Source organism: Neodiprion lecontei, chromosome 1, assembly GCF_021901455.1.
Source record: "Neodiprion lecontei isolate iyNeoLeco1 chromosome 1, iyNeoLeco1.1, whole genome shotgun sequence".
NCBI classification, from domain to species: Eukaryota; Metazoa; Arthropoda; class Insecta; order Hymenoptera; family Diprionidae; genus Neodiprion; species Neodiprion lecontei.
The window spans coordinates 20,932,430-20,957,055 of NC_060260.1; the positions used below are offsets into that span (position 1 = coordinate 20,932,430).

At 36.6% G+C, this 24,626-nt stretch overlaps 2 protein-coding genes across 7 annotated transcripts in view; both read left to right on the forward strand.

Moving 5' to 3' along the window:
• Positions 1–19,054, forward strand: part of LOC107227351 (heterogeneous nuclear ribonucleoprotein A1) — a 39,565-nt gene extending 20,511 nt beyond the window's left edge. For 3 of the 6 annotated variants that reach the window (XM_046731665.1, XM_046731682.1, XM_046731671.1), the window contains 4 exons: positions 3,388–3,474; positions 3,580–3,779; positions 15,489–15,899; positions 17,774–19,054. In XM_046731665.1, the coding sequence (XP_046587621.1) occupies positions 3,388–3,474; positions 3,580–3,779; positions 15,489–15,899; positions 17,774–17,967 (892 nt within the window). In that variant the 3' untranslated portion in view covers positions 17,968–19,054. The remainder of the gene's footprint in view (positions 1–3,387; positions 3,475–3,579; positions 3,780–15,488; positions 15,900–17,773) is intronic. The other 3 variants (XM_046731675.1, XM_046731686.1, XM_046731690.1) reach the window with 3 other exon arrangements.
• Positions 7,681–12,572, forward strand: LOC124292940. The gene is made up of 2 exons (XM_046731737.1): positions 7,681–9,553; positions 9,911–12,572. Exon 1 carries the CDS (start codon positions 7,714–7,716, stop codon positions 9,550–9,552), a length of 1,839 nt encoding a protein of 612 aa, XP_046587693.1. The 5' UTR covers positions 7,681–7,713; the 3' UTR covers position 9,553; positions 9,911–12,572.
• Positions 19,055–24,626: the final 5,572 nt, after the last annotated feature.

Consider the following 24,626-nt stretch of genomic DNA (forward strand, 5'->3'; position numbering starts at 1 on the left):
ATAATCGGTAATGTAATTTCAGTACTTTTAATTTTCGCTTCAATAAATTGAATTGCTCCAGGCCCGAGGATTACATTCTTTTCTATGTTACACTGGTCGTTATTTTGACTCGATACCGCGATTGGATAATTTGCTGGTTCGTCCTTGCGTTCTTGGAAATAAAGTTGATCTCTCAGTTTGAAATAAATTATGTGCGGTAGCTCGGTAAAATTGCGCCCTAGTATTACATCGTAATGTTGAAAATCGTCCAGTACGATTCTAAACGTTACTCCGTGAGCTGATGCATCAGCAACCACAACCTTTACTATGATTACTCTGCAAGATTTGACGACATTTCCAATTTTCCCAAATCCTCTTAACTCACTTGGCTATCTAATCACATTAAACCCTGCATTTATAACTGCTGATGCTTTTATACTGCAATCCGAACTGCCTGTATCTATCAAAGTTTTGAGACTACACTCATTTACATAAACATATTTAACATATTTATTAATACTACTTTCATTCGACTCACATTCAACATTCTTAACCTCATCTGTCAACATAGGTTTCGGTTTCGTGCAATTTTTTGCAATATGCCCATTCTTTCCACACGCATAACACTTAACAGATGATTTATTACAATTTTTGGCAAATGCTCTATACCGTCACAGTTATAACACAATCGTTGATTTTCGCTAGCAGTTTGCCTTGGACCCTTCCTTGCGGCACGCTGTTTCTGGTGACTTGACGTAGACACTTGTATTCGGTTTACTTTCCTTCACTACTCCTCCTATCCCGGCTGATCCTGGCGTAGCTGCTACTCAGGCGGCCTTCGTTAATGCTGCTCTGCGTTTTCTGTCTAAAGTGACTCGTTCATATTCCACGATGCTTTGTAACAGTGCATCTTTATCGCATGTTTCCGTCGTGAGAATAAAATCGCTGAAGTCTCTTGACCACAAGCTACTGCAACTTAATTTTTAATTTCTGCAAACGATAGCTCCAGTGCTCAACATCGTCGTAGCTTATCAAGAAAATTCAGACGTGTGTCTTCTTTAGAATTTTGTACTCGTTCAGTCATTTCCTGCCATTCCTTAATCATTGATTTCCCGTGCAAAAACTTTTCAGTAAATGCAGCTTAAAAATTCGTCCAGTCGATAATGGTATCTACGCGGCTGAGGTACCAATTCTTCGCGGCTTTCGTTAAATGATTTTTGCGGTTTCAAGAACTATAGCGCATGTCCATCTAAGTAGTATCGCTGTCGCTTCTAACTGTTTCATCCATGCTTGTGCCTCAATTGGGGTTTCGGTCCCTTGGAAATGTCTGTGCTTGACAAATTAGGCATTATATTATAGTGCATAGTTTCTTGTGTTCCTCTTCGTTCATTACGAACTTCTTCGAGAATCTTCGTATTTTGTAACATGGTAGCCATTGCCGCCAGCACTTGACTCAACTCGCTGTTGCTCACAGGGGTTTGACTTTCCGCGAGTGTTTGCGCTCTTGTCGGTATTGATGAAGCCTATTGCATGATTGTGCCTGCTGGCACTGTCGGTAAGGACGTTAGGTGATTATTATCCTTTTGCGCTCACGGTTGCCGTGGTGCTGCGCACTGTCTCTACCCAGCGCTCTCTGCGTGAACTGGTCGAAATCTGATTCGTCAGGCATCTTCTTTTCGAAATTCTAAATTAACGGTCAACGCGCTTATTCGGACGCCATCTTTATCATGTTTTCTAGCCACTTCTATGTATTTTGTTTCACGTACTTTCTTGATTTTTCTTTTTACTTCTCTGTCTGTAAAATCTGATATACTACTTTTCTCCCTTCTTAATCTTTCGTGATCCCACTTCTAATTGTTAGAAAAACGGTGCGTACAGAGAATGGTCTAGCTAGCGGAAGATTATGTCTTTGAGGAAATATTCAATTCAGCCCATGAGTCGGGAGCAAAAACAAATTATATATTTCTGTATAATAGTACATTAACAATATGCCGATAAATTAGGGCCGCAAGATTAAATAAATCCATGTGAGATCTACTCGTTCTTCTACTTCTATCACTTGACACACACACATGCCTAGCTCTCTTACGCTTTTCTTACTCTTTTCTTAAGGTCAAAGCACATCAAATTCTAGAAGCCATAACTAGAATGCAGAAGCTATAGCGCATGCGCTGTTACAAACGTGCAGTGAACAGTGCGCATGCGCTATAGTCTCTGCATTATGCTTATGGCGTCTGAATTTTGAACCCACGCAAAAATCCATAGGCATATCACGTGGCATAACACCAGACCAATGTTGAGCCGATAGATATTAAGCAACACGTAATGATAGCAATTTCGCCGGGAATTGGATTACTATTAACACAAAAGTACATACTTTGGCTGCGTGTGAACAAATGTATTATAGATACAAACTATTCGCTAATATACGATTCGATTCAATTGTAAGCATTTATTTGATTACTTCACTTTTACACAAAATCAGTTTAAGCTCAAAATAATGTATAATTACAAAAGTGAAATAATCAAATACGTGCTCATAATTGCGTCGAATCGTACATTAGCAAATAGTTTTTATGTACAATACCCTGATTCATACCTAGCAAAATTACGTACTTTTGTGTTGATATTAGTCCATTTCTGGCGAAATTATTATAATCACTTGTTGCTTAATTGCTGCCGGTTCAGCGCTGGTCTGGTGTTATACCATGTGATATGTCTATGAATTTTTGTGTGGGTTGAAAATTCAGAAGCCATAAGCAGAATGCAGAGACCATAGCGCAAGTGCACTGTTCACTAGACTTTTGCAACAGCATATGCGCTATGGTTTCTAGATTATGCTGATGGCTTTTGGAGTTTTATGTGATTCGTCCTTTACTATCTTCACTGTCAACTCTTTACTACTCACTTACTTTCTCGCTGTACACTCCGCCTACCTTTCACTCACACTCCTATTACCTATTTCTCCACAATTTGCTGCCATCTGTCTTTCACTGTATCTAACATTGGTAAACGACTGACTATCTTCCTGCTTCTAGCTTCCTGCCCATCCGATTTTATTACTTTGCAGTAGAAAATCATAGACGCATTCAGCAATTCAAGAATCAATTTTTAAGAGTTACGGCACAAGACTGCATGAAAATTCGAATTTGTTGAATTCTCCGTCATCACATTTCAGCTGTAGGCGATTTTCCCTGCCATATTATACATTTCACATTAAATAAGGACGAAATTTCGAACTAATTAAACCTATTAATTTTTTACGGGTGAAGGATAGAACAAGCCATAACTTATCAGGATGTTGAGTGTTTTCTCATTAAAGAGATCATTACAGTCCACTATATCTAAATTATCAATTGCATTTTAGTACCATAAATTACTTGTTCTTGTTTCAATCTTATATTTCAGGTCACTGTCTGGCTCAATTGATTACCAATCCTCAGTGGCAGCCGAAAAGAACGATTGTGAGATCATCGTGGTGAGCAAGGTTTTGACGTAAGTACTGTATAAAAAATACAATGGCCATGCTTGACATTCGGCAAACTTATTCTTCAACAATTAATTAAAAACCATTTATATTAATTTTTATGAAATTTATAGTGAGTATGCGGAGGCGATAGAAATGAGGTTGAAGAATCTTGGCCTTACAGTGGATTTATTATTTCCTAACGAAGATGTCCCATTGAGTCGTGTTCTTGGAAATATTGCTAGTCGTGGATGTTTGTATGCTGTTGTGGTCACACATATAAATCAAGAACACAGATCTCTCACTCTCAATATCTTACACGGGCTACCTCAAGGTATTGTGAATCACTTTCTCCTCGTTTATGATTATATTCTCAATTCTCAATTTCAGGAGAGATAACCCACCAAATTTTTTTTCATATTTCAAAAGCGTTGTGGTTGATTGTCTAGAGAGACATTATTTTAACATGTGCCTATTCCACTTTTCGTCAAAATTTGCTATGAGTATGTTACATTAGTATACATATACTTTCAATAATGCGTCAAATTGATCATCGGTGAAAAGAAGGGGCTACTTCAGAAAATGTGTGAAGAACCGGCTATATCGCAAAATACTGAAGATCGTTCTTGAAATTCGTGAAGAACGGGCTAGTTTGCCTGAGATTACTATAATTAAATTCATTGATACTATAGTCAATGTAGATGAAATAGTCCAATTTTTACGTATCTTGCAAAATATATCAGTCTACATTATTTTGCGAGATAGTCCATTCTTCTCACATTTTCTCAATAACCCCATCTTCTGACCAGTAGTCAATATAGGCAAATATTTGACCTCCCAGTAAAGCGACCAATTTTGTCAAATCTTGTCATAGATACCTTAGAAATTGATTATATTAAACTACTAACTTCCCGAGCGGTATCATACTATAGATATGTCTATGGAGGAGACACCAGGAGATTGCCCAGGAGTTTTGGGATGTAACTTGGTAGGGTGGTAGTGTGGGGACTCATACTAAGTAAACTTTAAAGGCTTTAGCTCAGATACGCAGCCGTTCCCGAGATATTGCGGGTGGAAACTTTCGCAACCGCTTATATGTCCTGAAGTTCAGTCATGAAATATCGAAGCGCGTAGCCGTGCGGCGCGCGTTCCGGCGTACTATCCGTGCGCCCCGTGTACAAGTCTCGCTCTGTGTTAACTATTTTTTTTTTTTTTTCCCAACTTATTTTAAACGAACATACAATCGACATTTCTCCCACGAATGCTGCTTTTTTCAATTAAATACTCGCTAGAAATTATAGAAGTATAATATAATAATGGAATAACATTTATCATGTATAATGTAATAATGCTTCATTATTTACATATCTACTTAAAAAATCACAATTGTTTTTACAATAAGTGTAACATGAAGTATGTCGGTTGTACGCATCAGATCAACCGAAAATATCGATTACTAAAAAAAGTATGCTTACTTTATTATAATTTCGTATGCTGGAGCCCGTAGTTGGTCGTGTATCAGAGAATGAATTTTGATCATGTGTTCTCTCGATGTGATTTCCTTATCATGGAGCAGCAGGTACGGCGCGTTTTGGAAGTGTCGTATATAATTTTTCTGTTGCCGGTAAAAATATACGTTACACGGCTGGCAAAATGGTGTGCACATCGAAGGTATTACGGACAAAGTACACGTTGGGGTCCATCTTTGTCTGTGAATTTCATTTGATGCAAGTCTGCAGATGTTTGGCCACTCCACGAATCGACGATGTACAAAAATGGATTCGTTCCACATACGACGCCATTATCTCGTCTAAAAATTCTTCGTATATGTGCTACTGAAGCTTCCTTGATTTCGTAGATGTTACATAAATATTTTTGTACCGCAACATGAATTCGTCCACTTCTTTTTTAATCGCGGACCAAATTTACCGGTAACATCTTGTAAACAAATGAATACCTTCGGCAGCAATTTTCCGGATAAAGTGAGCGCGTGTTGTACCGTATAGGAATGCGTAAGTTTATTTATCTGTCCCACAGCTATCTCGGTGGCTTCTTCGCCTTGGTGTGACAATGTGCGTTTCCTGCTAATCCGATACTCACACCCCGTTTGATCGGTATTTATAACATAATCTGGATCGAAATTGCTAATCATATTAGACGTTTGTTCTTGATGTTTGGAGGAAGTCTCCAGCAGTTCTTCGAGTGTGTTATCTTTTTGACTAATGTATTTCGTCCCATGCCGTTGGGATATGTTGTGTTTCTTTTTTAAGTCAATCGCCCGACTGTCTGAAGCTTTGAATTCAAAATTCCCATCAAGAAATTGAAAAGCAGCCGCCATTGCCCACTGTTTGAGCATGCGAGTCGTCAACAGGCCTGCTTTTTGTTCCCTTGCCTCGATAAACCGATCATAAACACAACGATCAATTACTTCCAGTTTGTCAAAGCGTGTACCGCCTCTTTTGATGTCAGCTTTCCATTTCGCTAGTTGTGATTTGTCCTTCAAGAGCATCGTAGATTTCGACCACAATGATTTGATGGATCACTTCGGGTGCAATTCTGCAAGCTGTACTGCCTTCATTTTTGTAGCAAACAGAATTTTGTCATAGGTCTGTACCTCTTTTTCTTCGTTAGAGTCCGAGGAAGTAGTGTCCTTGCCAACCTTTCTTTTCTTCGTTGGTACGGGTTTTTATAGCACTTCGATGGTTTTTTCGTCGCATCTTTTAAAACCAACGCTGTCGTCGTTTTCTATGGAGAATAATACTTCCTGTTCGGTGAAACTCATACTCCCGTACATATTGAAAAATCGCTTCAATAATTCTCTGCCGATTAATACCGAGCGTGTACTGATTTTCGAACTCTGTGTCACGGATATGAAATTATGTTCAATCAACAACTTTCTCAGGTACCATATTGTTATTGGTAATGGTAATGATGGTCTGTATATAATTTGTTAGAACAATCCTTTATTTATAGTCTTTAATCTTACACACAAATACTTGATATTCAAGGTACAACGAATCGGCGAAAAGAACGGGAAGCTCTAGCTTCTTGTTTTTTTTTTTTTTTTAGTCACTACCATAGAGTTAAAATAAACATCTGAGGTTAGACTCGTAAAAAAGTTACAGTAAGGTAGTTTCGCTATCTGCCACCAGAGTTCCCGAACAAAGATAGTCGTTGTATCTAACACATATTCCGTCAGCCAATTCTTGATTTTCTTTGTTGGTGGTTGGAGAGCATAACAAATCAATTTTGTCATCATTCAGCAAGTTTTGGATTTCCTCGCGTGTTAATGCACTGTCCACAAACGAACTACTCTCACCAATCTCCATTGCAAAACGTCAATACTCTTCAGAATGTCGTGCTCAACTGATGAGCAACGGTCCTTCTTGCTGGTTCGAACTCTCCTCGAAAGTACACAAACAAAAGACCTCGCCGTCTAGGACAGGTGGTCACAATGAAATATCAAAGGTCGCAGGCCGTGGACGAATTTCTCCGAAAACAACCCGGATGCCACAGGTAGAAAATTTTCAATTTTTCTGTGAAATTGCACTTCTATGAAAAATTAACATAGCAATTTCCCGTATAATAATGTTGAATATGCAGCAAGTACCCGGATTTGTAAATAATATAGCAGGGTATTATATTATACTTCTATAATTTCTAGCGAGTATATAATTCAAAAAAGCAGCATTCGTGGGAGAAATGTCGATTGTATGTTCGTTTAAAATAAGTTGCGAAAAAAGAAAAAAAAAAAAAATAGTTAACACAGAGCGAGACTTGTACACGGGGCGAACGGATAGTACGCCGGAATGCGCGCCGCACGGCTACGTGCTTCGATGTTTCATGACTGAACTTTCAGGACATATAAGGTAGTAGCCCGGTGTGACGGGTTCAAAAAATCGATTTTTTTTTTTTTACATTTTTCGGAAGAAAAACATCTTAAAAATATGCTATAAAAATTTCAGACATAAATTTTAATTATTCTTAAAGTTATAGCTAAAATAAGAGAGCGCGCCGTAGTGTCTATGAAAGCGTGTGACACGCCAGCAGCAGCTGCTCTGACCGTCCCCTCTTTTATTGTCCGGTATACAATACGTATACCCAGGTATACCCCCGGTATAACCCAGGTATACCCAGGTATACGTATAATGCCAAAAATTTCGACTTACATGGACAAAATATAAGAATTTGGTACAATATACCGATCTGTACTATTGAGCAGTTCATCAGTAAACGTTTTGCACTCGACGAATATACACTGCTCTAAAATGGGAAACAAGCGCTTTAGTGGAAGTTGGCACCAGAATAAAGGTGAAAGAAAGAGATCATTTAAGGGGAATCAATTTACTGCAGAAGCTGATACTGATTTTGTGAGTACAAGCGCAGAAAAACTGAAAGATAACAGTGACTTTGAAGTAAACCATGACTCTAGTTTCAAGTACGTTTTAATCAGTTTCGCTTTGGTGTTTGGTGCGTTAGAATCGCAGTTAAAATGTAAACTTCGCAACAGTGATATTAAATTTTTGAAAAATTCACCTAGAGGATTAGGATTTAAATTATGTGTGAAGTGTTCGTGCCGAGAATATCTGATTGATTCGTGTCCAATGATAAAAAATGCGTATGAAATTAACCGACGATTTACTTATGTAATGAGATTGCTTGGCATCGGTCACGCTGGAATTAATCTTTTTTGCTCGATGATGGATTTAAATATTTTTCATAAGTCTTTTTATTATCAAGTGATACAGCAAATAAGCGTCGCTGTCAAATCTGTTGCTGATATTGTGCTTAAAAAAGCAATAAAGGAAGAAAACGCAAAGAACGTGACAGAAGGTTTCCCAGAAAATCACTTGACTGTTTCAGGAGATGGTTCGTGGGCTAAGAGAGGTTTTTCCTCTCTCTTGGGCATTGTGTCATTGATAGGAAAATTTTCTAATAAAATTGTTGACGTCACAGTTAAGTCAAGCATATGTAAAGGATGCCAGTATTTAGCAACGAAAGATCCTATCGAAGCCGAGAGTTTATACGATGATCACAAAGATGAATGCACAGCAAACCACGAGGGCAGTAGTGGTAAAATGGAGGTCAACGTGATTTCGGAAATGTTCAAGCGTTCTCTGCAGCGTTATGATGTTAAGTATGTGAGGTACATTGGAGATGGAGACAGTAAAACCCATAAAAATTTGATAGACGATAAACCTTACGGTGGCGACCCAGAAGTTGAGAAGCAAGAATGCGTATTGCATGTGAAGAAAAAAATGTACCGAGCACTTCAAGGTGTAAAAAAAACTCTTACCGAGTACGCAAAAGTGAAAAAACAATTGGATGCAGCTAAGAACACGAAGATGGCCGTAAAAGTGAAGAGTACCGAGGAAAGTGCTCCGAAAAAGCGTAGGATAAAGAGAGACTCGTCGACCAGCGCTGAGCCACCAAAACCTAAACCGTTGAAATTAACTAACAAGGTTATGTTAAAAATGTCTATGTACTACGGTTTGGCAATCACCAGAAACTGTCATTCTCCCGAAGAAATGAAGAAAGCCGTGTGGGCTACATTCTACCACATGACATCAACAGACGAAAACCCTCAGCACTCTTACTGCTCAGATTCTTGGTGCAAGTATCAACAGCTCAAAGCGGAAAATCAAGAGAGCACTTATGAACACCCAGTAACGTTTGACGAACAAGTTACAAATCTCATAAAACCTGTGTACGAGACTTTGGCGTCCGACGATTTATTGAAAAGATGCTTGGGCGGGAACACGCAAAATAACAACGAAAGTTTTAATCACTGTGTATGGAATTTTGCTCCGAAGCATACTTTTACTGGGAAAAACGTTCTGGAAATTGCTACCTATACCGCCGCTTGCATCTTTAATGAGGGTTTTCTACTTGTACTCAAAATTATGGAGACAATGGGCGTTACATTAGGACAAACAGCCAGAGACTACGCTGACGATGTTGACAATGCACGGATTTTGAGGGCAGAGGAAACTGCAGAAGCCAACTCCAAAGAAGCCAGAACTTTACGTAGAGCTCTAAAAGCTGCTGAAAATGACAACTTTGAGGAAACGGAAGGACTGCTCTATGCACCAGGCATAGCTGATTAATGTAAGTATAATTTTATTGAAAAAAATCTGTTGTCAAAACTTTAAAAGCGTTTTTCTCAAAACCATGTTTTCGAAAGTTCGGGGAATCACTGACTCAAAACTATTCAACCGATTTAGCTAAAAATTTAACCCGTTATTCTAGACACACATATCTAGATGCCGAAGCCTTAAAACATTTAATTTTTTAATTATAAACTATTTTATTTAAACAATTTATGAAGAAAAAAAATTAGATTTTGAGAACTTTTTTCACAAGTCCGCCACTTTGTTTTTGTTTTTTTATTTTTATGTATATTTAAGGTTCGGGACCTAAAATGAAGTCTACAGAATAATAATCTCTTTGAATTTTTTATTTCAGATGACTTTGGAAGGCTGTGTGTTTCCCCGAACCAACTCATCTTTTCTTTGAGGACTCCATATTGACGTCAAAAATTTTAAACAAATTAATGTAAAATTAACTTTAAAAAAATTTTTTTATATACTTCAAAACACCAATAAAAACATGTAAAAACTTTAAAACGATAGCATTTTATTTACTTTTAAAAAAAAAATCATGAAAAAACGTCTAAATTTCGGTCGTCACACCGGACTACTACCATAAGCGGTTGCGAAACTTTCTACTACGATACAATCACCATCCGTACATGTGATTGACTCATGAAAAGTTAGTAAATAATGTTAGTTTTCTGTGAGGGGTATTCTAGTCTAGAAATGCAAGAAAATCGTTTTTTCGGATTATAGCTACATCGTCTAAGTATACTTTGGCCCAAAGCCCATGTCGAATTTTCAAAAGTTGATAAAGTTATGAGCACTCGTGTGAAAAAATGCACGGTGTGCACTTTAAAAGAGTCGAGTTGAAGGCCAAAAAGATCAGCCTATGAGGCAGCTGCGATTGCCGCAAAAAGCCTTCTATATATCCCACGAACCGCCGATCAAGAGTAAGAAAAATTTCCATTTCATCTGACACAAAAGTCATCGTCAAAACCGAGGTTAAAACTTTAAACACGTTTAACTCGAAACTAAATTTCTAAATTTGGTTGACATAAAATCTTGAGTTCTACTCAACTGATTGACTTCAAACTTGGTATGGATCTTAGTATACATCCCTCTTTAACCCGGACATCGGGAATTGCGAACTGATTATTATTTATGTTTTTTTAAATTACAATATCGGAAAATAAAATGTAATAAATTAACTTTTTCTTTAGGCAGTCGACATTTCTAAATTTTTTATTTTTTTCTCTTCGGTGCTGGTCATAATGACATGCTTAGTAATCAAGAAAATTAGTTTTATTTCTGTTGTGAATGAATGGGAGCACTGGAATCATGTCAACCACCTAAACCCGTAGTTTTTTTGGCTGCATATTTGGAGGCTTATCACTTTCTGAATTCTTATTTTTTTCAAATGAAAATTTCGTTGTAATTTCTTGAACATCAAGAAAAAAGACTAAATAAAAATAGATGGTGACAATACATTTTTCTTTTTACCAAATCCGCTAAAAATGCCCGAAATTTAGGCCTCTAAACGAGAATACCTCCTTGTAGGCCAAGCAGCAGGTAATGTAGACTGTAACAAAATGTTGGCAAATATTTTATTGTCTCAAGTGGTTTATTAGGGTGCGATTAGCACGAATCTAGGTTTTTCTCACCCCCGAGGTCTGCGCCTGGCTCCGTGAGACATTACCCTACATTAACCTTGTAGAAACCTTATAGAATAGTGACTTAATTTTTTTCAGATTTTTTGGACGAAAAAAAAGTTCCAAATTTGGAACAACGGCTCATAAGGATTAGAAAATTAAAAAAAAATAATCTTATTTTTTATCAGTTAACGCAACGTTTATTTTCGCTTATTTCAACTTTATTCCACACGTGGAACCATAATAAATACTTATACATTATACTATATCGATAAATAACAAGTTTTTAGAAAATTAGATCTCAACGATTACAGATTACCTGGTCAAGGCAAGAAAAACCAATAGTTTTTATACTAACTGATAATTATTAGTTGTCAATTATAATTGATTAAAGTCGGATTGATGTATGAAATTCCACGAAGCAGTTACTGCTTTGATTTAGGCATAAGTATACTTTACATTTCTGGCAGTAAACTTGTGCTTTATTGGCACAAAACTTACACCTGTGCCTTTTATTCTTAATTTCTGGCCAATGACCTAGTGCTTCAAGACGCACAGAAATCTCTGGAGCTGGAGTTGTAGGATGTCTTCTCTTATTACTTTCGGCTTCACTTGCTTAAAGCCTCCCCCTTTTTTTCGAAAAATTTTTTTTTTTTGCAAGCATAACGCTTGTGCCACTGCTATTCGAAATTTAATGGTAGTCAGCTGATCTTTTATATTGATTTGTTTCGTGACACAAAAATTTCAGTACAAAAGCCAAGCGTTCACGACAGCCATGTCAATGAAGTGAAAAAAAACCGCAAGTAATATTTACTCGTCTTGATGCAGATTCGATAATATACGTCCGGTCCTGTCCAAGAGATCTACGCATCCCATATACTGATTATAAGCTCTGACTATTCTGGGCCAAGCAATACTTATCGTTGCTTTTTTTCCGCGATCGAATCGCCTAACGTTTTCGACCGGCTGTGCACTTTGAAATGCTGACGTGAGTGAAACACCTCTATTGTCGAACCATTTCACTGCTCTGACTGTCACAACGTTCACTATACATTCTTTCTCTTCGTGAGAACCTGTACCTCGTTTTTTCAATTCTTTATCAGCAGAGAATGTCAGGCCTGGAAAACCATCTATCCTGATAGTTCCAAGAGCACCGATACCTAACTCTTTCAGTTTTACAAACAATCCTATCGAGCCAAATCAGTTATAATATTATAATAAACGATTATCGTCTCGCTGTATAACTTTGCCTTATCGAATTACAACACTGGAACTTGCTCCTAGACCAGGAATGTCTACAGCTGTTGTGGATTTCCCACAGTATATTTCGAAATTGTATGTAATCCCATTTGCATCGCACAAGACGAATATTTTGAATCCCCATTTATGAGGCTTTTGTGGGTTGTATTGTTTCAGCATTGACCTTGCTTTAGTTGGAACGATGTGTTCGTCAACGCATAATATTTGTGGCTTTGAGAGATTTTGAAATTTGATTAGAAGTGTATCGATGAACGGGCGTATTTTGAATAAATGATCGCGTTTTGGGTGAAGGTTTCTTTTCAGTTCTCTCCATCGGTTATCAGAAAATACATTGACTACTTGATCAACGCGCGTCTCATTATTCTAAAACATATCAGTTTCGGGGCAAGCGATATATCGACATGAACATACAAGTACCAATGAATTGTTCAATTTCATTCCGGTTGGTATTCAATGAATGTATCGGATTTTTTTGAGTCGCGTGTAGATTAGATTGATCGACAATATTCAGGCGCAACTCTTTGTTAAAAAAGTGTCTAAAGTAGTCGACTGGTTCCTCGACATCGACCAGTAAAGCTCTGTCTGGTATCGGAGCGAGCACCTCTGTTTCACCTTCTTCTGGAGGTACTACTCTCCACTTGGGTATGGCTGCTTTAGACCTCTTACTCGATTCACAATCGTCATCTGCAGGTTCGGCCTCTTGACTATCGTCATCAGAATCTTCCTCGCCTAAAAAAATATTTGAAAATTCTTTTGTGATATATAGCGCATTTGTTGTGGGAAGAAGATCTGTAACTATTTTGACGATGAGCCAATACTTCATCAAAAATTCCGATAAGACCGCATAGATGGGAGAAACTGAGGCAAAGTGGGTCTTCAGCTCAGAATTGAAAAACAATTATTTCTCCTCAAAAGTATTTTTTTTTTTTCTATATTGTCTTTTTTTTTGGAAAATTTAATTTTTTCGAAAAAAATCTTTTGTAACATTTTTTGGAAGATGTTTAGAACAATAAAATTTCTTGGAATTATTTATGGAGAAACTTAATTTTTGACCAAACATAAAATTCTCAGGCCAATTTCAAAAAAAAACTTTACTCCGAGCGTTGCTCCCTCTTCTCTACTTCGTGCATTGGAATGATTATAAAATACAGCGCTTACGCGCTGCGAGTTATTTGTCGTACCCGAGGTGGAACAATCATTTTACCTCCGAGTCTCATCTGAGTAATCATCGTCACTGTCTTCAGCGTCACTGTTTTCCGAATCTTCAGGTGGGATTTGAACAGCCCTCGTACTTGCTCGAATAACCCTTCGAGTTGATTGCATGAGCTGAATAAATTCGATAAAAAAACTAAAGTATAATTCATGTGGGATTTTTTATTCAGATGTATCATCATAATTGCGTGCAAACATATTTTATGTTATTATTATTGAACATTTGCCAAGCTAAAACTATCATAATTGAAATTTGTATTATACCAACCTTGATCTGCCGTTGTTCCGAATTTGGAACAATTCTTCTTTTACCTATTTATTCCTACTTGTACGGGTAAAATATACACACAAATTATTTGATAGTGGAGAAATTCAAATTGGAGAAGTTCAGGGTGCTCAAACAGTGTTTAGATAACCAAATCATCGCTTCCCGTGAAATCGTGATGAGTATCAACAGAACGCGGTAGTATACTTTCTACTATATATTCGCGCGGTAGAATTTTTTTAAATTCTTGTTCCAAATATCGACCCGTGGTCAGGAAGCGGTTAAAAAAAATAATCACGGATTCCGATATGTTATTGTGAAATCTACCATTACAAAAATCGGTATGACGTAGCGAAATGGTCATATTCGGGCTATAATTCCTGGATTATACTGCGCTGCGTTCGTTGATTTGAAAGCTTGCAACGGTTACGGATATACATTATATAAAGGACGCGCCAAACTTCGCAATCAATTTTCTCGAAATTCAGGGAGCGTTGATGGGAATATCGGTAGCCTGGTTGGGTCACTCTACAACGTACTTGAAAAGAATCGAAACCCGTTTGTCAGCGATTTGAGCATCCCAAGGAGTTTTCACAGGGGTAAACATTGACACGATGATTACGGATTTCGTGATTCCTTACATTTCATAGAGCGATTACAAGAGATCACGAAGGATTACGAAAAATGACGACAGATTACTTGAAAAATAAACATCCACTTTGATTAAGTGATTTCCAGGAGTTCGCATGATTTCATGTGATTTTTCAAGACCACAATTTATTAAAATATCTACAAGAATTCTCAGCTTTTTGTTTACAAAACTCCGATATAATCAAAAGAAAAACTATAATTAATTTAGTCATGCATAAATGTTTGAGCGAGCCAGTTATCGGCAAAAAAGAAAAAACAATAATATCAAGTAAATAATCCTAAATGATTGCTCATGACTACCAATGATTACTTTGATGATTATTAATACATATTTTTATTTAAGTATTATAGATTTCAGTGTGATTTCAGAGATTACTAATAGATTCTGGAGATCGCTAAGTGATTCCGGAAATTACGAAACAATTTCGAGTGTACTGACACCTTATTAGCTCCCTTGAGACACCCCTTGGAGAGTCTTCTTGTCACCTAACATGGAAGTGATGTATTCAATTCTAATGACTGCGTAATAGAACATTTTCCGCGTTGGCTTTCTACCACAAGTTGATAAAGTGCACTCTGTTGACATACCGGCGAAAAAGTTAGCACCTCATAGTGAAGGAATGAAGAGTCATTATTTACTATCAATTTTCGGAATAATTTAATATTTATGTATCTACGTTTTTCTCTCGGATAATTTCTATGACAAGATTTGATACCAAATATTGCTTCTGCATCCACTAGCGATATTTCAATCGCCACAATGCTGATAGAAGCAATTTTAGTATTTTATCAAAGCTGCAAGATATCGATTAGCGAATCGTGCTTATTGACATTTATATTGAGATTTAAAAATATTACAAAAAATTTATGCGTTCTGGTATTTTTAGCATCATTAAAAATTTTTTTTTCAGAACATAGAAATATGCCCGTCGAAGATGCGATTGCTTTGATAAATCATGATTTCACGAACTACAGAGCAGGCAGTTCACGCTCTGTACCAATAAACGTACCGCGTGCAACAGATCGCCATCCTGATGCTGTACAAGTTTTACTGAACATGTTAGCAGATAACCGGCAGCTAACTGTTCTACAGTATGATAGAGTTTTAAAGTACTTGGAAATGAAACGTGAAGAGCAGGTCCAAATTGAACTTGGAGATGCAAAAGATCTTACGTCTGCCTCACCTGTTGCAAGCGACCCAAAGCAGGCCGAACTTCAATCTAGAATTCTGAACATCTTGAACAGTAACAAACCGAATCTAATTCCGGGAGCCGTTCCCAGCCCTGTTCCAGCTCCAGCACCAGTCACACCAGCAAACTGGGGTACAAGTAATTTCTTCTGCAGATCTACTTTTGTTATAAACTGTTTTTTGACAGGTAATATTGAAACAGTGTACTGACAGGATGTCTAAATGATCAAATTTACAACTGTGTTCTAGTCCTTTAACAGAAATTCTCAAGTGATTTTGATTTCACATTTTGATGTACATTCTAAATGATTTGAACAGGAGTTCATTTTATTTCACTAATGGAATGCACACTGCGTACAGCTTACATGCATTGATAGAAATCAACTGATTAATGACTACTACTTCTGTGCTTACGTATAGTTGCATTCTATTACAGTTATCGTATATGCTAATACAGCCCTTGTTATCAGTAATCAAAAGCTATTGGTAAAAAAAACCTTATTACCAGTGTAATAAGACTCAGATTTACTAAGCTTACGCCATGATGTTTGGATCACAACTGCTGTATTCATTGTTCTCTACATGGCTTGTGGTGCCAGTATATACGTTCAGAGGTAAGGTTCTTAATTAGGATCCGTTCTTGACTTCAAGCATGCCTTTTCGTTTAGGCGACGTCATATGCATTTTTACCTTTTTATTGCTTTGACAGTGAGGTTGCCCAACGCAAAGCAATATGTATGTTTCCTCGTGGATGATAAAATAAATAACATTTGATACGACACACTAGTCATTAATATTTCGTACCATAGACCGCGGATGCATGCCTTCAACATTCTTTGCGTTGGCCAACTTAACCTTCCAAGCAAGAAAAAGGCCGAAAGTGCATATGATGCTGCCTAAATGAAAGAGTGTACTTGAAGTCAATAACAGATCCCTCTACTATCACAGTACAATAATAATACTGAACTCAAAAGATGAGGAAGGTGGACGCAACAGCGGTAAGAATGCCTAATGGTCTAGTGGGTATAAGTCCACGAATAGGCTTCCACGGATGTCAGATTCGATTCCCGTGGTCGTCCGTTGATTTGTCTTGTCGAACAAGTTCTTGAGATTTATTCAATTTTAATACTAGATTTTGGAAACTAATCAATTTTTATTGTTAGTATTGGTTAGGTATAGTTTTCGTAAATCCAAAATCAGTACCTGAATCGGAAATCGGATGTTATTTTACTCACATTAAAACTATGTTTTGCAGTGTTCAAACGACAATCAGTCAGATTGACTCACTTGTTCGCGAGACTCGACTGATTCTTAGATCTAGTATATCATTGAACATTTTAGTATAACTTCTTGCTGAACTATACTAAAACTCTCTTGGTTATACTATGATCGGATGAATTCGGGTATCAATATTTAGAATTTGAGCAAGTACCCAGACAGCTGATCCTATTCATCCCTGATGATCACAGTTTGCCCTTCAAATTTTGATAAACATTATTTCATTGAAGTAAACATGTCATTGCATCGAATGAGTTGTATGTATCAGAACAAATTGGAAAATATAAGAATTTAGTGGTCGTTTTTGATCCAGGGAACATAGCCGGCTCAGCATATGAAAAGTGCCCCCACTGGAAAACAATCTTTCAATGAACTCGAGCTTCCTATTAGCAAAAGACTGCTTTATAACAAATGTTGGACTTCTGTCGATGTATTTTCTGATTTTCGTATTGAATTATTTTGATTTGTTCATCTTGGCTTGTACAATACTCTGATTGAACACACTAATATCAGTACAGTAGGTTTCGTTATCTTTTCTCTGTTCAATCAACTGCCTATGGTATTTTTATTGCAGCTTCTATAGTATATTTTTATCCGTATACAATTGCAAGTGAATTATTGTTTTCTCTTCTCTTAACATATATTATAGATAGAACTAAGATATCTAGTAGTCAACATTTGTTCTTAACGATGAATTATAAAACTTGTAAATGCATTGTATTATGCCAGCAGCTCCAACACCCGCACCAACTACGGCAGCCCCAAATTCTGGAGTAACTCCGTCGCCGCTGCTTAATGATCCAACTGTACAAAAAGCACTGGACAGTCTACTACAAGGAAACTTACTCAAAAGTATTGGAGATCATCAACCAGCTGCCACGACACCACTGTTCGCAGCATTTCCCAACATCGGCCGTTTTTGAAAAAAATTCCATAATACATACTAGTGAGAGCAAAGGAAGGCACATTTGAAAAAGTAAAGGGAAATATGACTTGGTGCTGTTATTGAACCAGTCAGCTTGAAGTTTTCACATTTCCCCACAATTTTCCTTCATTTCCCTCTAACCTACAAAAATCATTGCATTTCTAACCAGAAGACTTGAGCTTAGCTAATAGTTATGTTCATACTTGGATATTAATACTTATAATATTATAATACAATATTACTTGGATTCGTGATGAATTGTTAACCAAGCTTATGAATGTTAGAATACACGATTCTGTGTAACCTATGATATGCTTCTTCTCTTCTCATTGTTAAATTAAGTTCTTTGCAGAAAGCATATAATAAACTATGAATGTGCTGACCAATAAATCGGAGAGTATTCAAAAATATCGAATTTGAAGTCAAAATTTTCTTAAAGTACTACCATAAAAAGTATTTGTCATAGGCATGACAGTTTTTCACATAATAAAATCTTTTGGCGCTACTGACGAGATAAGTTATGCATCATAGTGAAAGGTCAAACATATCAGACACAATAACTTCGACGATGCTACATGGAACCTGATGCTATATAGTTTACCAATTGCTTGGATAAGTTGATGTACGGTTTACTGCTTATCTCAGTCGTGTGTTCTCAACATTCGTAGATAGGTTCCATTCCGTACTCTACATGGCGATGTGTCATCATACATAGTATGTGTGTGCTCCAGTTTTCAATTAATACATTCCCAATATCTTAAAAATAATTCACTCAAAAGTTTAGTATTGTGTAATGAATAACGAACAGATAATCAATTGGACTAATAATAAAAATAGCCACACCAAATGTTCCGTCACGTTCAATTATGTATAGTTGTGTCACCGATACGCCACCATTTTAATTTTGAATAGGAATTCATAACGCTTGCGGAAAGTACAATTATTTTAATAAACTTAGGTTCATTGTGACTTAAGTTTCTCAGGACGCTGATTATCTCAACCCTTATATGATATTCAATTTATAAATAATAAATCTACATCATTTACATGAAAACGTACAAATAAAAACTTTTATTTGAACCATATACCTTACAAGAGCCTTAATACGTTTTTATTTAGATTCCAACAACTGTAAAGTGATTCATTAATCTGTTCAACAATTCCAAACTGTGTTATGAGTATATCTCATGCTGATTTCATGTATGACATCTTATGACTGTGACACGCACTAGAGTGTACCTAGGTACAGTCGATGAGTCCTACCGTCAGATCTCCATACAAAGTGTGGCTTGAAATCTCCACAGTGTTGTTACAGACAGGCTTGCCTATTCATATATTACCCGGGTCCTAGTCTATTGTTCAGTTTCAAAACAATCAAATCTAACTACAAAAATTAATGTGTCTTTGCTGGAGCACACTATCCATTGTTAAGCAAGTATGGTACGTATGTGAGTACACGCGTTGTGATGCACTACTTATGCCAATCAGGACGTAGACGGCCATTTATTTCAATTGATATATGTATTTTTATCAATTTTTTTCTCAAATTTTTGTTTGGTTAAAAGGGCCCACCAGGTTCTTTACCTGGTAAGTTTTTACTTTTAGGACTAACGCTCCGTACTTCCAGCTCTCCGAATCTTTTAGCTGGTGAGTCTCGACTTTCAGGACTAGTGCTTCGTAGTTCTAACCCGCCAGATCCATTATCTGGTAATTCTTGATCTTCTATAGTTTGAGCAGCAATAGTTTTCATGCTGACAGCGGTAGGATTTATGATTTTTTTGATTACTTTAATTCCGTCGAAATTCTCTCATGTATAAAGATCTTCAAATCAGTAATATTGAAAGCAAAAAAGATAGTTACATCTAAGAACCCATTCTTGAAAACAATGCCAAAAATCATTCAATTGTTTTATCCTCGAATTTCGTATAATTTTTTTTCTACGATCAGTTTATTCGGAGATTCAGTATCACTCACATGCAATTTCTCACCCATTTCATGCTGATGGCTATGTGTACTGGGAAAAAATTCTGTCACACGATCATACTTGAGAATACAGAATAATAAAAGTTCCGGCAAACAAATTGTGTGTAATTATGTATCGGTGGATACATGGAGCAACACAAATGGTACATCTAGGCTTGTGAACTCATGTCAAAGGACGTATGTGATCAAGTATACGTCTATAATGATACATACAAAATCACGAGTATGAATAGGTATATGGATTCACAGAATTGTATAAAATGGTATGGTGCAATCCATGCAAATTTTAGCAGTGACGATTCTGGAGTAGATCGTACCGAATCATTATTTTTATTTTTTTTTTCCAAATTTATATTATTTCGTCAACGGTACCGAACTATTTCCGTTTTAATTTTTTGTTAAATTGATATTATTCTGCGAAATGTATCGAGCTATTTCCTATTTTATTTTTTGTTAAATTCATATTTATATATTTTGATTATTTTATTTTGTCTAGATGGATTTTTTTTTTGTTTTGGTTTCGACGTGATTCGTTCCACGCGATCAGTTTATTTTAATACTTATAAAGGTAGAATTTTTTTAAAAATATTCCTTGAACTCCGCTTAAATGTTCCTCGTGTGAAAACATGTCTAAATTAACAATAACGAGTGTGAAAGACACATCTCGGTAAGATTTTTATCACAGGATCAGATAAATTCATGTTAAATTATATTAAGAATTTGATCTCATAAAATTACATAAAGTTATATGAGTTGAAATGAATTTGAATAATTACAGCTAACCTTATAAATTTTGAAGAAGAAGAATCATATAAAACTTGCAAAAAATGTATGATTGACATAATTTTACATGATTTCATAAGTTTGCGTGAAATATTAAAAAATTATATAAGAGTATATGAAATTGTACAAAATTGTACAGCGCTCCGTACTTAAGGGCCTCAAGATCTTTTACCTGGTGAGTCTTGATCTTCTATAGTTTCAGCAGCAGTATTTTTATGCTAATAGCGGTAGGATTTATGATTCCGATTCATTCAATTCCGCCCGTAATTCAATTCATCAGCACGTAATTTTCTCTTTGTTTTTCTGGAAACAGTTGTCTTGTCCTCTTGAACCTCTGAGATTTTCAAAGCATTCTTTTCGTAGATTTCAAATTCATTTCGTGAATCAGTCACAAGTTTAATAAGGCTACGATAGTCATCAATCACATTAGCTATACTACTATCAACTTTTTGCAATCTTTGGTTGATAACATTGAATCTTGAGAGCAAAAAATGCCAAAGTATTTGCATAAATGCTGTTTCGAGTCGTTCCAGTTGAATTCGAATACCTTTAGCTTCTTATCTCGTGATTGCATTTTGTTTGGTGTCTTCTTCAAGAATAATCAAAGTCTCGATTAATTCACCAAAGTGTCGATTAACTATCTGAACTGCTTCATGACGAGCTGACCATGTAGTTGCAGATAGAGATTTCAATGCAATTTTTTTTCCAGTATGTGACTGCAGAATATCCCAGCGATGTGTCGATGCAGTAAAAAAATTATACAAAGTTTGCACTGTGTGGAAGAAACAAGCCGCTTCAGACGTGGACTCCAACCCAATTCATGGAATGAGCAGCACAAGGAGCTTGTTCTGCTAGATTATTAATTTCATTAAATCTCGCCTGTAAACCTGTATAAATTCCTGATACATTGTTCGCATTATCGTACGACTGACTTCGATAATCTGCGATATCAAGATCAAAAAACTCGAGAGCTGATATCACAACAACTAACAAATCTTTAGCTTTGTATCCAGAATTTTCAATGAACATCAGAAAACGTTCGACGGGTGTTCCATCTTATTTTACATATCTAAGGACAAAAGAAAGTTGGTGACGTGCGATATATCAGGTGTAGAATCCACTATAATGGCGTAATAGTTTGCTAATTTGTCTTCTTGAATTATAGTGGAAGAAACTTCTTCCGCTAGAAGATTTATAAATTCTTCGTAAATAGTTTTTGGTAAGTAGCTCGTACCACCAGATCCTTTATTTCGAAATTTCCTGATATGCTCTTTCAAAAATGGATCGAACGATGTGAGAAATTCAATAAGCATCAGAAAATTACCGTTATTTGACGAGCCAAATTTCTCATCACTTCCTCTGAATGAAAGCCCTCGTGAACCTAAGGCTTTAGTAGCAGCGACTGCTCTTTTCAAAATATTTCTCCAATACCCGATTTCTGTGTCTAATTGAACGAGTAATTCATTATCTATTCTATTATAAGTATCTGATCTTTGTTTGAGGCATACTTTTCTTGTGATTTTTGGAATTCTCCTGCTCAGTAACACGATCTTCTGCATGTTTCCAATCGTTAAATCCTGCCTTTCCATTAAAATAACAGTCTACGTTAAAAAGATGGCAAGCTGCACAGTATACAGACCCTTTAGTAACTGAGTAAACGAGCCCCGGACCTGGAACCATTTCACCATTAACAAGCTTTCTGTCAAATAATGATTCTGATAACCATCGTGCTTTTCCATCGCTGTAGTCTCGTTTTGTACCGGAAAAATCTGTGACTCGTGTGTTGCTACATAATCTCTCGTACACTCGTTTATAATCCATTCTCCCCGATCATCGCTTATGTACATTTTGTTTAGACGCAACCTCTTTCTCATTTTTTATTGGAATTGTACGTTGAAGCTCATCTTTCTGATCGAAATTCAGCTGCAGCAAAGCAGTCATAATGATAATCTCAGTACTGTTACTCGTGGATGGAGTCAGAGTTTTTTCATTACCTTGAGATAGTGACATTAGTGACAGTTGATTCGAATGTAAAAGACATTGCTCACGAAGCTTCAACTTGAAAATTTTCTTATCTGGTACAACTTAACCTAAACTACTATTTAAGCCTACACAGAATTTGTACTTAACTGAATCTAAAAACAATTTCACTCAATTGAACCTTAAGTTTAAGTTATGTGGACTGAGATTAAGTAATTTTAAGGTGAAAGCTTAGTTAAGTTAATTTGTTCCCTAAATTTATTTGAAGTGTGATTAAAAAACTAAAAATTTTAGAAATATATTTGGTGCTGTCCAGCTTTAGTGGATAAAAAAAATGTGTGCAGTCGGGGGACCTCCGTCAGGAATGAGTTTTCTTACGCTTTTAGTGTTTTACTTACTGTTTAGTGTTTTTTAATGTTGGGACCAGAGAGAAATTTCTGTAGTTGGAACAGCTGAAAATAGGGTGGAATATATGCAGAGTACAAGACTATGTAGAGATTCTAAGATGTTTCAAGTGCTGCGGGGATTATCATTTTTCCAAAGATAGTAAAAGACAGGAAACGTGCGGAAATAGCACAGAACCACATGCAACGAAGGAATGTAAAGCTGGGACAAAAAAGTGTATTAATTGCGCGCAAAAAATCAGGAATTTTAGAATAAAAAACCTGAAACTAGATCATTCAGCATATGACAGAGATTGTCCATGTTGGAAAAATGAATATAAAAGGAAAATATACCATCAGAGGGATAGAATTGAATATTAAATGGTAGAGAGAAAAAAATCTCTCTCTTTCTCTCTCTCTCTCTCTCTCTCTCTCTCTCTCTATATATATATATATATATATATATATATATATATATATATATATATATTGTGACGTGGATTTTTCTGCACCTCGGTCACTCGGAGAAAATGACCGAGAACTTACCGCGTGCACAATAATTTGGCGTCCACGATGTACCCTGGATCTAAAACAATATCGCAAAGTTTTTGTTGGGCGCCTGGCGTGATTAACACGCCTCGAAATCATTAATACGCTATTCCTCGGGCATATGCCCGATAGCTCAGTACCGCGGAGAGGGGAGGGGTAATTTTTGGAGAGAGAGAGAGATACTCGAAATACACACGCTATTTAACAAAAGTAAAATAAAATCTTATATTTCATAATAGCGGTGATACAAAACAAAAAAAAATGTAATTCAAAAATCGCTCATCGCGAGTCTAAAACTAAACAGAAAATTACACGTAACCTACTCTATTTCTTACTCTAATGAGCTCGCGGCTCCCTAACTAAAACGTCACTCGACGATCGCAACATCCTCATACGCAATTCTCAAAACGTCACTCGACGATCGCAACATCCTCATACGCAATTCTCAATTCGCAAATTCGCCATTTGTTCTCCATGGCGATGATTGCTCGAAACGAAACTAAAACTAATTATTCGACGGTGCGCCGTCAGGTCTCGCAACTTAAAACACCATGCTCAAACTTCTCGTCTCAACTGCTGCGCAACGCAACGGCAATTTCGACTATACATCGCCTAACCTCGACTAAACACTATCTTAACTAAACCTAAACTTAACTAAGCGCAAGCACCACTACATTTAACTTCAACTATACACAAGCTCAAAGTAACTCAACTCAACCTACATTATCTTAACTAACGGGTACGGAACTCAATGCAGGCGCAACTAAACGTAACCTAAACTATACGCAATCGCAACGCATCCGAACTTAATTCTTTTCAAAATTCCCCAAAACGTTACCCGCTAAACCGAGCACTCCAATTCGGTGCTTCCCGACCTACTCGAGAGGTGACACAAAAAGAAAACGATAACGCGGCTCGACCCGGTACGGTGAAATTCGGCTATACTTGGTTTCACTAACGAGAAAGATTCAACTAAAAC

Coding starts and splice junctions, on each gene's coding strand:
- LOC124292940 (XM_046731737.1), top strand. CDS start 7,714: ATGGGAAACAAGCGCTTTAGTGGAAGTTGGCACCAGAATAAAGGTGAA.